This window comes from Fusarium tjaetaba (assembly GCF_013396195.1).
Source record: "Fusarium tjaetaba strain NRRL 66243 chromosome Unknown NRRL66243_c0000240, whole genome shotgun sequence".
Lineage (NCBI taxonomy): Eukaryota > Fungi > Ascomycota > Sordariomycetes > Hypocreales > Nectriaceae > Fusarium > Fusarium tjaetaba.
Window position 1 is genome coordinate 34,443 of NW_023501436.1, and position 14,128 is coordinate 48,570.

General features: G+C 48.5%; 5 protein-coding genes across 5 annotated transcripts; 2 read left to right on the top strand and 3 right to left on the bottom strand.

Annotated features, from left to right (window-relative positions):
• Positions 1-661: 661 nt before the first annotated feature.
• On the top strand, positions 662-2,133 carry FTJAE_10403 (LSB3-possible role in the regulation of actin cytoskeletal organization; the record flags this gene model as incomplete). The annotated part of the gene is made up of 2 exons (XM_037343242.1): positions 662-866; positions 926-2,133. 2 exons carry the CDS (start codon positions 662-664, stop codon positions 2,131-2,133), a joined length of 1,413 nt encoding a protein of 470 aa, XP_037202509.1.
• Positions 2,134-2,305: 172 nt separating this feature from the next.
• Positions 2,306-4,422, bottom strand: FTJAE_10404 (transporter; the record flags this gene model as incomplete). The annotated part of the gene is made up of 10 exons (XM_037343243.1): positions 2,306-2,466; positions 2,519-2,603; positions 2,649-2,765; positions 2,811-2,909; positions 2,959-3,074; positions 3,144-3,269; positions 3,318-3,545; positions 3,637-3,809; positions 3,884-4,070; positions 4,125-4,422. The coding sequence occupies 10 exons, from the start codon at positions 4,420-4,422 to the stop codon at positions 2,306-2,308; spliced, it is 1,590 nt and encodes a 529-aa protein (XP_037202510.1).
• A 706-nt stretch (positions 4,423-5,128) lies between these two features.
• On the bottom strand, positions 5,129-6,820 carry FTJAE_10405 (tartrate transporter; the record flags this gene model as incomplete). The annotated part of the gene is made up of 6 exons (XM_037343244.1): positions 5,129-5,452; positions 5,501-5,585; positions 5,638-5,735; positions 5,789-5,860; positions 5,911-6,714; positions 6,767-6,820. 6 exons carry the CDS (start codon positions 6,818-6,820, stop codon positions 5,129-5,131), a joined length of 1,437 nt encoding a protein of 478 aa, XP_037202511.1.
• Positions 6,821-8,610: 1,790 nt separating this feature from the next.
• FTJAE_10406 (cholesterol dehydrogenase) lies at positions 8,611-9,591 on the bottom strand (the record flags this gene model as incomplete). The annotated part of the gene is made up of 2 exons (XM_037343245.1): positions 8,611-9,293; positions 9,345-9,591. 2 exons carry the CDS (start codon positions 9,589-9,591, stop codon positions 8,611-8,613), a joined length of 930 nt encoding a protein of 309 aa, XP_037202512.1.
• Positions 9,592-11,228: 1,637 nt separating this feature from the next.
• Positions 11,229-13,588, top strand: FTJAE_10407 (pathway-specific regulatory nit-4; the record flags this gene model as incomplete). The annotated part of the gene is made up of 6 exons (XM_037343246.1): positions 11,229-11,345; positions 11,394-11,604; positions 11,738-12,204; positions 12,251-12,576; positions 12,630-12,986; positions 13,033-13,588. 6 exons carry the CDS (start codon positions 11,229-11,231, stop codon positions 13,586-13,588), a joined length of 2,034 nt encoding a protein of 677 aa, XP_037202513.1.
• Between the last annotated feature and the right edge of the window lie 540 nt (positions 13,589-14,128).

The following is a 14,128-nucleotide window of genomic DNA, read 5'->3' on the forward strand; positions in this document are numbered from 1 at the left end:
GGTTGTTTATTCACAGTCAATTCTACATAAGGACTCACAACAAATATTGGAGTTGCGACTGTTTATACACTGCTTTCAAGTTTTGAACGGGCCTTGAGATCACCGCATCACATTGATGCACAGAAGAGCTGATTTGGCGGGAAGAAGATTACCTGATCCGGACTAGTGAGCTTCGTTATCTGTTAAGATATACTCTTAGCCATTGATTGTTATCGCGCTGATACAAGTACATCTTATTGCAGCCTCGCTTATCGCTTGCTCCACTGAAGTCCAGTGAAGGATGCCCTGTGCACCCCAAAGCCTCCAGAAGAACAACAGCAAACCAAATGTGCTCTCATCTCGGGATCGCGGTGTCGCGGGATAATGCGGCGCCCCCGACCGAAAAAGCCCGCGCAGGCTGTTCTGACAAACCGAGGAAATGTTAGTCACCCCAAGCCGGACAATCCGCATGGCTTTGCCTGGTTGATGACATGTCGTGGCAAGCCCCGGAACAGACGGAACTTCGGGGCCAAACGTTGGTCAACGGGGCGGGGTGACGTCTGCTGGGCTACGCGTTTAAATAACAGCCGATATTGGACTCAGCTGAAACTCCATGTAATCCCGTGCGTGATATTGCGATTCCCTTGTTCTACACCTTGAATACCCATATATTCTCGTCGAGATGCAGAAAGTCAAGGCCAGGCTGCCGTCGTGGGACACTACAAAGACCACAAGCAAGAAGGGCTTTGACAAAGTGTGGGGTTGGGCTGACAAGCTGGGTGCACCAATTAATCGGCTCTCGAATCGTATCGGCAGTGAGGCATTCTGGCCCACGACTCTGGACAAAGAGAGTGACAAGGCCGCCAGAATTCTGAGGTCCTTCTGCAGTAAGTAACCCTCCGACATACAGCTGAGTCAAATGAGAGACGGACTGACCAAACGACAGAGGATGGCTTCTACACCGAGGAGGAAAAGCCGGTTGATGGCGAACAGGCTGGGCCCAAGCAGAAGCAGCGTGTTTTGAAGAAAATCCCACAAAAGGTGATACAGAATGCTGTCGGCCTCGCCATCTTTACTACCATGCGAACTGGTCTCTGGGTATCTGGAGCCGGCGGATCCGGAGTCCTCGTAGCCCGAAACGAGGAGGATGGTTCGTGGTCTCCTCCATCTGGAATCCTGCTGCACACAGCAGGTCTTGGTTTCCTAGTCGGAGTCGATATCTACGATTGCGTCGTTGTCATCAACAACCGGAAAGCCCTGGATGCATTCACTAAGATCAGAGCAACTCTTGGAGGTGAGATCAGTGCTGTTGCCGGACCCGTCGGAGCGGGCGGAGTGCTTGAGAACGACGGCAAATGGAAACAAGCCAACAGACCTGTCTTCACTTACTTGAAGTCAAGAGGATTCTACGCCGGAGTTCAAGTTGACGGTACAGTCATCATTGAGAGAACAGACGAAAACGCTCGCTTCTACGGGCAGGAGGGCGTCAAAGTGGCAGACATCCTAGCTGGCAAAACAAGTCGACCTCCAGAAATCAAGATGCTCATGGAGACGCTAAAGGCAGCAGAAGGCCGAGAAGACGTCGACCAGCAATTGATGGAAGAGTTGGAAGGACAGCCTGCGCCAGGAGACGTCGATGTCGAGGCTCCTGGCGAGGGAACAGTCTTCGGCATTCCGGACCCAGAAGATCCTGATCCATATGGTGTCCTCGCCCTCGAGAAAGAGGGGCTTGAGATCCGTGATGCCGCAACTCACTCAAGGCCATCAAGCCAAGCCTTCGAGTACAACCCCAGCCCCAACAGCCCAACTTACAAAAAGTTCTATAGAAGGAGTCTAGAAACCGGAACGAGGAGCAATCGAGACAGCTATGCTTCAACACGGAGCAGGACATATACGACATCAGAGGCCAGTACGCAAACTGAACCTGTCATGATAACGCCCATCACAAGCACGACACCTGAGAATAAGAGTTTGGCCCATCCGGAAAAACTTGATGATGACAAGTCAAGCATCTACGAGGATGTTCGGCTGGAGGATGACTTCCGGTCGCCGTATGATGGATCGTCACAGTCGCCTTATACTACGGTTGATAGCTTCATCACACCACCTCCTGGGCCACCACCGCCGCTGCCCGCTAGAAGTCCTGTTGCGTAGTAAGAGCGTTGGATAGATAGTGTTTTCAGCCAGGCGTAGGGATATCGGAGAAAGAATGGAGTTAGACATGCAATGTTTGTGAATTTAGAAACTACATCCCGTACCCTTCGATGCTACCATCCGCGTGAAGTTTCATCTCTATATCCTATAGTCTAGCATAGTCTACCTTTGTCTAATTAGTATGAGAATAGTGAGGCTCTCCTGGCTTGTTGCGCTCTTCACCATCCTCCTCATCCGAGTAGATCAGTGGAGGCGGCGACTCGACACCGCCAGACCTCGAGGGCTTCCGCCTATCGCGCCACAACAGCACCTGGATAAAAGCAGTCTCGAGAACTGGGTACGCAAATTAGCCTTCGAGAAGGTGTGTAGGGGAGGAGGCACGAACTCAGGAGTACTTGCAAAATGGTTGAGTACGTGTATCCCTTCCTCGCAGCGGGAAAATCCGTAGTTTTCCACATGAACATGGGCACCTGTAACATCAGTATCAGAAGAAAGGTGTCAAATTACTAACTTACAACAGCCTGTACAACATACGCCAAGTCGTTGGCTATGGCCACGATCAGGGCTCGCTTTTCCGTATCCGCAGAACATATCTCATTGATCCAACTGAGGATAAGAGGACCGGCACCGTGCTGAGTTTGCGTTAGATATAGTATGAGGAAAGGAGTGAAACGTACGCCAATGTTGCTGAGCCAGTAGACAACCTTCCTTCCATCCACATTGGAGTAAAGTGGCATGTTGAGAAGGAGGATGTTGAAGATGATCTGTTTGGGACACTGGCATTAGCATGCCCATCCCAGCTTTCTGTTCTGTGTAATAACTCACGATGAGTATAGCGCCTGCATATATGAATGGCCATCGAGCTCCTTGGAGAGGCCCGTCAGAGAGCCAGCCCCAAGTAAGTGCCATGACAAGGAAGATCGCCGTGTTAGGAATAGGTACTGACGGCGAAGAATGAGTTAGAGACCATGAAGAATAGTGATGTTGGCATAGCTGGCAGGATGACTTACGGTTGTTGATCTCAGGAACAGTGAACGAGGTCCCAGGGACTGGAGGAGGCTGGTCGTTGAAGCTCTTCAGCCAGTAACCCATAGCAAATTGTGGATTTCCATTATTCCAAAGAATGTACAGCAACGCTGTCGGTCAGTTTAAAGGTCTTTACGGGGTTTCGAGGAACGACATACGAAGATGGTAAGTGTGCCAGCTGGACAAGACTTTCTTAACTCTGTCCTTGGTCCAAGGCTGCTTGCCTGCGCGCCCAATGGCCTGCATTCTTTTGACTGATAAAACATGTTCTTCTTCAGTTGTCCACCAAGTTCTCTTCTCATCTTGCGGTAGATTTGGAAAGAAGAAATACCCGGCTATTGCCAGTGGGATGGTGATGAGACCGTCGATGATGAACAACCAACGCCCTAGAGGGAGAGTTAGCATCAGATATTCCTCGATCACAGTGTCAACTATTCGCATAGCGAGTGGATGAGGCTTTTAAGCTACCGTACTTACAACCTGCACGTCCGTGAACGCCATTAAGATTTGTATACGCTGCTCCTTGGAGAAAGCCACTGAACATGGTTCCAACTGAACCGGCCAGCCAGAACAGCATGGCTCGCTTGCCAATCTCCCTAGGCGTATACCAAGAGCCAAGCATATAATGAATTCCAGGATAGAAGCCCGATCTGACATTGATATTAGCCTAGTGGTATGCAACAGCAAGATACCGCGTGGGGGCTTGAGCGAGGACGTTACGTACTCGAAGAAGCCTACAAAGAATCGTAACACATAAAGACTCTTGTATGACTGAACTGATGAGGTACAAATGGTTGCTATACCCCATCCGACCTCAAGCGATGGAATAACCCATCGTGGCGAGACTCGTGTCAATAGTAGATTTGACGGTATCTGTCCGATGACATAGCCAAATGTCCATACCGAAGTGCCTTGGGTTCAATGTGAGAAGGGATATCAAGAAGGGGTGCCACGTGTGCACTCACTAGTCACAAGCTGATTACCAAACATCTCAAGGTCCTCCTGCATGCCGCTTAGAAATGCATTATTGATGTTGGTCTGGTCGATGTTCTTGAGGAAATATCCTATGGATGCGAAGGTCAGGATAAAGGCATCGACCTTGAATAGTAAACGCCTCTGATCCTGTGGTAGTTCCCAGGTATCCCATATGTATCCTTTCCATGTTCTGACTGGCTCAAAAACTACATGATCCTCGGTACTCTCTGGTGAAGCGTCGGCCAGGGGCACGTAGCCTTGCGATCCTGGATTTCTCAGTGTCGCCATGATGTGATACAAAATAACGGAAATGAAAAGCAATTACAAGATATGTTCGAATCTCATTTGAATAGTTTTTATGATGGAAGATATACCATTGTTCCCATGATTCGGGGTATGCTGATCCATGTGACCAAATATATGTGCTAATCGTTCCCTCCGATCGCGTCAGTCAACCTACGCACCACGTAATTGGCCCCTTTCAGGTACCCACGCTAGAGTGTCGCAGTTGCTGATGAAGCAAGAAAGCACATAATACTTTGTGTGTATTGCTTGCTGTAAGCTGTATGTATATGTGGCGGCCATTGGTTCGTTGTCCGGAAAGATAGTCGCCCAGCAGAGCCAAGGGTAATCAAATGTCGCAGATAGTCCGGAAATTTATTGTTCGAAAAAGCGGCATTATCACTTAGAATACTTTCTGGGGGTATCTTTTACCATATGAAAGCTTCAGTGGTGTGTCTAATACCTCTATCCTGACTTGTCGACGTCAATATTTCATTCCTCTCGACCCAGACTAGCATAATTACGGAAGTTTCCTCGACATATGCTAGTAGTATATACTACATACACCTACCGTATAATAACAGAATAATAAGATTTTCAAGGTTCAAGGTGTGCAATTAATTTCTGGCGTGATAAGAAGTCGTAAAGCTTGCAGCTACATTCGTCTTAAAATACTCATATGCCGATACCTGTTTCCCATCCTGCTGCTCCATTAGTACTTGAAGCGAGGCTGATCGGTACCAGCAGCCCGTCTATTTCTCCATACATAGTACCCATGCATAGCGACACAGCCAGCGCTTACAAATAAGAGTAAACCAGCATTTACCCAATGTCCAGTGGGATAGCCCTTCTTAGCTTCGTTTGCCTTGTAGATCCAGACACCGACGATTTGACCAGGCGCTCCCATAGAAATATTGAGCGCAATGGCCAAGCCGATGGCCGCCGTGGAATGAAGGTTAGACGACAGCCAGCCCAGAAGAGGAGGGATACAAGCGAATGATCCGCACGCCGCCACGATCAGGCAACCATAACGAGGCTATTAAGTTAGAGATTTGCATAGGACTGGAGTTGTGGACGAACGTACACTGTAAGAATCGGCAGGAAGAGTTGCAGATGCAATGAAGCCGACAGCACCTATCAAGGAGAATACAGCAGAGTGAAGAGCGCGGCTGATATAAAGTTAGAGGATGTCGATGTTAGTGAGATTGAAAAATCACTTACGCATTATGTCGGTCTGCTGACCATGAAACAAGCAGTGTAACGACGTAGGCAGCTGCGTAGGGAGGCACTGTCATCAACTGGGCTCTAAGATCCGCAAACTATATGCTGTTAGCTGATGTTGATGTTGGTCTCATATAAACCTGTCACATACCCCGAGGCCGGCTGTAATAGAAGGCGTGAAGAGCGAAAGACTTGAGAATGGGGCCGAAATACCGAAGTAGATCTTGACGCGGTTAGCTGAGGGTCTTACTGTCACAGAAGGGCAATACATACCAGATAGTGGCACCAGAGCCGCCATTCTAGCAGTGTTGACTTGGTATCCTCCCATGTCATGGACTTGCTGTTGCCATGTGATCCCTGCTCAGAAAGTCTATATGCTGCAATGTCCTTTTCTTCCGCTGAGAGCCAGCTGGCTGACTCGGGGAAATCTGGGAGTCCGAACCAGACGAATGCTGACGAGATCACGGAGGGAATACCCTCGAGGATGAACAGCCATCGCCAACCAGAAAGGCCATGGACCTGATTCATATGCCCAACACCATAGGCGATGGCGCCGCCAAAAGCTCCGGCAAGAGTAGCAGATGCCAGGATAGTCGCAACGCGAACAGAACGCTCTTCAGGCTTGTACCAGAAGGTCAAGTAGTATACCAGACCAGGGAACAAGCCGGCCTCAAAGACACCGAGAAGAAATCGCAGAACCGTGACGACAGCATAACTGTGAGCTGCACCAAGGCAGATCGTGATAGTGCCCCATGCAAACATGAGGAACGCAATCCATCTGCTGGGCTTCATCTTCTTGAGGAAGTAGTTGGACGGGACTTCAAAAAGAGCATACGCAATGAGGAAGACCATAAGTGCAATGGTAAATTCATAGCTGGTCATGTTGGTTTCCGTGAGAAGATCATGACCGGTCGTATGGTTGAGAACCTTGGCGTTGCCAATGTTGGAACGATCTAGATAGCAGAGCAAGTAAATTCCCGCAGCCAAGGGAATGATGCGAACATCTTGCTTGCGCACCAGCTTCTTCTCAAGAGCTGGATCAATTGCCGTGGTGCTCTCCAGCCGAGAATCGGAGTTCTGCTTAGGGCGTCAGTTTGGGGGACCTTGTTGGAGAAGGCGGGAGACGTACCTTTTCATCACCAGCCATCTCGGGATTGCTATCAAAGTCGTTTCGCGCCGCCATCTTGACTCAAGGCCCAGGGATATCTCTTGGCAGAAGTCAGCGAGAACTGAAAACTCTGGCAAAGGAGGAGAAGGGCCAAGAAATAGAAAAAATTAAGCGAGGCGAAAGGACCGTTGCATCTCATCTCGCGGTGACCAGCCGGAGGTAAACATCCCCGCATAAATCAAGCCCACTTGGTTCCAATTACATACAAGATCTGCATCGTATTCGCGGGGTTGAGCATCTCGGTTTCGGTGGCCGACGCCGAACCCCATGTTTTACGGCGCCGAAAGGTCTGAGCTCTGTACGGATAACCGGCAAAGAATAGATCATTTAACTCGAAAATATCATATGGGGAGAAGCTTAGATCGTGAATTGTTTAAGGCTAAATATTGGTTGTCCAATCGGTGCGGAGTAGGTTCACTCCTCCCCAATGCCAAGAGTGACTACTGATATTCCCGTTGATTACCACCATTGCCAAGCCTCGGCGAATTCAATCTCAAGAAAGGCTTAGATCGATTTATTACATGACTCTGTCTCGTTCGTCCATGTTTGCCTTGGATCGGTCCGTCTGACGCGTGTAGGCACCCCGGGGAGTAAGAAAGCTTAGTACCTAAAGTTATCCTAAGTTTAGGATATACTCGGCACGCTTCTCATAAACTTGGTAGGTCTTTAGACCGATTTTTCTTAGTGCCTTAATAAAATGTCATAAGTTTACTTACTCCATGAAAAGGCAGCAAGTCTAGTCTATCATACTAGGTGCCATCGGTGGGTGCACCGAAGGTCATATCCGAAAGCTGCCTTTGGTCTGCTGTTGTCTCTTAAAGGCGTTTCCTTAGTCCTAGCCGTCTGCTATCTTGCCAGGAAGGGAGCTTGTTACGCTTGAGCACCGAGGGAAAGCCCTCAGATGCAGCGCCATAAATAGCGTGCGAGATTGGCAAAGGTTCTAGCTTTATTCTATGAGTGATAGAATAAGTCAACACCAGAAGAATCGCCGGGTTCATAAAACCTGCAACCATTTCGTAAGTTCTACCCTTATCATTATCAGCATACAAGACCTTGTTAGGAGATGATGCATACTTCTGACTCAATAGCAATTGCATATTGCACAGGCTTTAGAATCCGAGTGGGATTCCACCTGATAATACTATTGCCCTACAAAACTTGAAGCCAATTTATAGAGCTGAGCTCATGCTGGGACAGCTCACTCTACAAAGAAGGGAATTGTTCTAGGGAGGAACAGCTGATCTAGCCTCTTCCAATATCTCGGCCAGTCGTAAGGAACCTTGATATATCTTCTTGCCTTCTCTTGTCTGTTCGCCTGCATGTTCTTGGTTCCAGTCCATGATGACCGAGATAACCCCCTCCAGTGTCGTGATAAGTCCTTTGTACCCTAGCCCGCCCTCTGAGATAGGCTTCTTAGCCTCAGCATCAGATGCTATCAAGTGCGTACATATAGTGATGAGCCCGGGCTGAACTGTTCTGAGATCGCCCTTGACCTCAGGGATCATTCCTTTAAGAAATGGGAGACGATGAGGAAGCAAGATAAACCATTCAACGATATAGGTCATAAAAAGAATCACCAATGGCGGTACGATAACATTTCGAAAAGGGTGAACAGATAAGACTTCCACGGCGGTATAAACGTCCCCGAAAGTGATTGGCGGACCAACGCCCGTGACCACAAACGGCCTACCAGCTTGGGTACAATCTTCTTTTGCTAGTGCAGCTTCATGATATAGATGCGCGACGGCTACGTTAGTGCCATGAACGAAGTTCTGTACGATGTGCGGGACCCAGCTGTGAGAGCATTAGAGATAGCGGTAGATAAATATAGGTGACACTTGCGTTTGATTGACATCTCTAGCCAGAAGATTGCCGATGGGATTATCCGAGGGATGACCATAGATACCGTTCCCAGGTCGAATACATCCTGTGCGAAAAGACGGTTCATTCTCAGCACAAACGAGGCGTTCGGCAATGGCCTTCGAAAAAGCGTAGTTGGTAAAGTATTCCTCATGTTGTCGTAATGGTTTATCGAAATCCTGTGTATCCATGACCTGCCAATAATGCTTCGGTTCTGCCCATGGTGCTACAAAGGCTTCGACGGGTCGGATGGATATCGAAGCTGATGATGTTGAGCTGAAGATATCGGCGCCGACTGCACGAGAAGCAGCCAAGACATTCTTTGTTCCCTGTACATTGACGGCTTCGGTGAACTTGTAGAGATACTTGGACCTGGCTCCGGGTACGATGATAGCAGCTGTATGGAAGACAGTGAGTGGTAAAGATGCTATCTTCGGATCCCAAGGCTTAGAGAAAGCATCGCCCACGGCAGCCTTGGAGGTAATGTCTGTCTGCACAAAGTCCACTTGGGCGGCTAAACCTTGCCTAAGATCATCTCGCTCAGTCTCCCGGACATCGACAATTCGAATACACTTAGGCGGTGTCCCACGAGCCAATAACTGGAGAACTATGTATCCGCCAACAAGCCCTGGCACATTCGTCAGGACCAACTAATACTTGATGAACGGAGGAGACCTACCATTACCTCCCGTGACAATGTATCTTCTGTCAAGTTTGGGAGGTAATAGCCTATCAAAGTTTATTGGAGATTTTTCGAGGGCTTCGTAGGTTTGTCTCAGTAAATCTGGGGTCCAAGGCTTGCCCCTTAGTTGTCCAACCTGATGGGGCGTCTCTTTCAGCAACCGGTTGATGCGCCGAAGATAAAGGATGGGAGCCACAAAAAAGACGCCTAGTCCAAGCAACACCAAGATGAGCGTGCTAGCCATACTGATGGCGTCTGTTGGTGCTAACAAGGAATGTGTCAAAGTCAAAAATTCATTACGCGTCGGAGACCCCCTTTTCGACGGGCGATCTGATATAACAAGAGGCTTCTGCAACTTCATGAGCTGTCAATTAATCGGAAAGTACTTTTCGTGGGCTGAAACATGCCACGATAGCCCCTAATTTCTCCGATTGAGTGCTGAGTCATAAGATATCCTTGTCGACGACCATTTGGTCTAGCCCAGTTTGTCGAATGCGACCGCATGGTGTTAAAATAACACGACGAGATCAGCGTGATTGCATCGGATTGAAATCATCTTGATCTCAGCCTTATCACTATATAACCCGAAACTGTTACCTGATACATGGCTCAAACTCTAATACCCTGCCTCAAATCTTATGACACCCTTTCTGTAACCCTGAAACAGGTTATGGGCCCTGTCTGGCCCTTCTTATGTCTCTGCCTCGATAACAAAACCTCTGTTGATAGGCATGGCTTACCCACTGTCCTACGCATCAGAGCCTGGGTATGCATGCTGCTTGCTATGCGAGGTGACACAGCTTATACGATGCAAAGAGAATTTCTAAGGAAATAAGTTGATGCGCTTCCTGGCGGTGTGAACCATGACCTGCCAATCTTGGAAGGGTTGATGCCTGGGGTGTTGATGTCGATGACAACCAAAAGATCGATCGATCCAGCCTCCCCATGCTCCACAGGACGGTTTTAGCGTAGAATAACATTAAAAGGACACGGGAATTGTGGCATTCCTCGTCCACCACACCGGGCATGCTGTCAGAATTGTTGATGACGCGCACTAATTCCTGGAGCTTTCCCAGTATTATTAGTACTAAATGCAAGGAACCGAGACGCCAAAGATTCTTTTTCTTTTCAACCACAATTCCCGCGACCTGGATCCAAAAAGTCGGTCGCCTGAACAATTCATATGGGTTCTCCTCAGGTGACTTGTAAGTTGGCAGTGGAGACGAGGAACCGACCGGTGAGGGCTGGATATAACCTTCTCGAAGACTCGAAAAAAGTTCACATGCGCTCCCCCCGAGTGACGACATCGACCTATCCACTCACAGAATGCGCTGTATCGATTCGGCGGCTGTGCTGGCTCATTACGTGGCCTGACAACTAAACCGGGCGGGACGTGCTCGCGTGATGAACATCATAAAGGAACAAGGTCATCTGAAGTGTCATTTCATCGCATCAAGACATTGGTTCCGTGTTAGGTCTGAAAATCAGAGGATCCATGATGCAAAAAGGGCGGAGTGACTCTGGCTCACCGAGAAGAGTGACATTCTTAAGTGGGTTGAACAAACCAGATAAACAACACAAACGCTTACTTGAGTATCAATCCTGGATAGATCAACTAGGATGAGGAATTATTGAGATATGATAGTGCCGTTTTACTTTACGATTAGTGAAATTAGAAGGATATGGTGAACAAAAAACACGAGAGTTCACTCGTAGCAGGATCATACAAATATACCGAAAAGTGCATGATTCTTTTCTTCACCCTGCAGCCTGACGTCAGAATGACGTTTGATTAGCTGTCAAACTTGCTTCTAACCAATGCCATTACCGGGATACCTCCGTTGGGCTTGATTGGCATGGTAGCGAAAACAGTCCACAGACATGACCGTTATTGACTTTAATACCGATGCAGTGGGCTCGTTGCTTCCGTTTAGCGCTCCAGGGCTGAATCCCTTTCTGCCCACCGAACTCAAAAGCTGCCCTTTGTTCTCTATCGGAGTACGGAGCACTCAATCATCCCCATGTGTCTCACTATGTCCCATTCAGATTATTCCATCGTTCGATCCAGCTGAAAGGGTCTTTGGCAATGGATCCCCAGGAGGCAAGGAGGCTGGTCCCGATCCTACCCGCTCAGCAGACCTCAGGGTACATCTATGGGGAAGACCAGTCGCCTGGCCCTTCATCACCACCGCACAGGTTACGGAAGAGAGTCTTGGTCGCCGTGGCTTGCGAGGGGTGCCGACGAAAGAAAGCGAAAGTACGAGGCTTCTCTCTGGTCGAAGAGGGGTAAGCAATACTAATGAGGTGTTTTATGTAGTGTGACGGCAGAAAGCCAACCTGCAGCCGTTGCTTCTCCAAAAGCGAGGCATGCTCGTACGAAACGCCATCAGTACCCGTCGCTGTGCAGAAAAAGTACGACCTTTTGCTAGTCGAGAATCAGCAGTATCGAGAGCTATTTGACGCCATAAATAAGAAGCCTGAGTGCGAGGCGCAGGAGATTTTCAACCGACTGAGAAGTTCGGATCAGCCCCTTGCTGTCCTTGAGTCTTTGAAACAAGCCGAAGCTCTACTCCCGAAGCCATCGACGAATACATGGGATTCTGATCCCAGTCTGGCATTTTTTGACCAGAAAGCGTTCGAATCGAGTGTTATTCAAGTTCCTGCCAAGCCATGGACAACAGTTGCTGGAGATGGAATTGTCTCGGAGCTAATAACGGACTTCTTCACTTGGGATAATTCCTACATGTTTCCCGTCCTCGATAGGATCACGTTTGTGGATGAAATGAGAGCAGGAGATGATAGAGAAGTGAAATGGTGTTCACCCTTGCTGGTAAACGCTATTTGCGCTAAGAGATGTGTAAGTAGCCAGCCGACTTTCTCGAACCATAACTAAGCAAGTGTAGCTGATGGTTGAACGAGGAAAACAATTTGGTGTGATGACAGGCCGCAACCTCTCCGAGTCCTTCCTTGCCGAGGCCAAGAGTCATTTTGAGGCTGAACAAGGCCGGCCATCGATACCAGCTGTCCAAGGACTACTTCTGATATATCTTACTATGGCAGCCACGGGGAAAGACAGAGCGGGTCTGATCTATCGCCTCACAGCCTATGAGATGCTCAAGCAACTCCGTTTGGAGGCAAGGTATAAGGCAGCAAAGAACAACGTTCCGCCTCAAACTCACGATATGATGCTGACATCTAAGACGCTTTGGGGAATATTTCTTTTAGAGAGGTGGGAACGAGCTAATCCAATCATAAGACGTTGTATTGACTGTGAGCGTTTAGCCGGATAGCTTATTTCTACAACAGGCCCTCTACTATTCCCCCACCTCAAGTCCCCAAGCCCTTCCTCTCTATCCTGACGTTCACCCATAAAGGAAATTTGGATGTTCTTGACAGGCCTTGGAAAGATTCCTCTGATCTTGTTCCTCGACCACCTGGAGTGCTGGCAGCTGCATGCTCATTTTCCGAACTTCTCTATGAGATCATGCAGTATCTCACAACCTCTAGATTCAGACGCGGAAGTGAAGAGGATATTCATGCTAGACGGCTGTTCTTTTCTCGCCTCATACAACTGAAACATGACATACCTCGGCAGTTGGTCGTGGAGCAGAACCTTACACCAGTGACGTGTTTCTTAAGGTAAAGACATAGTTAGTTGAATTATCATTTACTGACATGACTATAGAATAGATGAGAACCTAATTCTATACACACTGCTTCAGGACATGCCTATCGACATACCATTCGGTGTCCCGTACAGCTCGACAGTCAAGGACCTATGCATTCAACACTGTCGTCACGATACCGAGATCATTGGGTCATTTATCAAGAAGTGGCCTACGAACCTAATGATAGCACATCAACTGTACATATCGATGCAAACACTGGTCCCCATACTCGATGTCGCCGCGGCACAAGATATATTTACGAAAAGTTGTCGGATGGCGCAGTTATCTTCTGGCAGCGTTAGAATCAGCGGAGTTCTCCTACAAGCAACTCAAGCGTTCGTCTGGGCTATGGACAAGTCCATTCCGGAACCTGCACGTCAGCATCTCGAAGGATGGACTCAAGAAACGGTTGAGAAGGACCTGCCAGTGAGCTTTGCCTTGCCTCCCCGGGGAGAGGTCAAGGAAGTCCTCACTTCTGATGAAGACGACCAGGAATGCTCGATATGGAACCTGGGCACCTTGATTGAGAAGTGGGCGATGCTGTCGATGGATGAAAGCAGACCGCCGTCGTGATCATAACGGACGAGAAATTCCCCCCCAACAGATGAGAAACCATCTCTGGCTGCGTCACACTGGTATGCTTGCTCATCAAACTAGCATTACCTTTCCATTATCTTCACTTTGGAGCCATACTGTTCCACGGGTTTCACGAAGAACAGAATCATGCATGATTATTTATGACTCCTCGTATTCGATGGCGACATGACATGGTGGGTCACGGGATATAAAGGTTTCGTGATTGCTTCACTCGGAGGCTCAGTCGCAGCACGTGAACAGCATATCAGATGATCTTATCAATTTCGGCGACTATACTGAAATACCATCATATTCCGCTCGAGACACAATGTTATTTATAGTCTCGTCTTCTGATAATGGTAAATCTCAGCGCTCAACGCTAAGCAATGAGTGAATTTTAGAGTCTTGGCCTTGAGGGTCATCTTACGCGTCCCCAAGGTAATGCCAAGTAGATCACCAGCCACAGGGCATATGCTCGTCATGACAAACATGATTCGGCGATTCCGATGGTCAGTGGCTCAGCCCCGGGGTCATTTG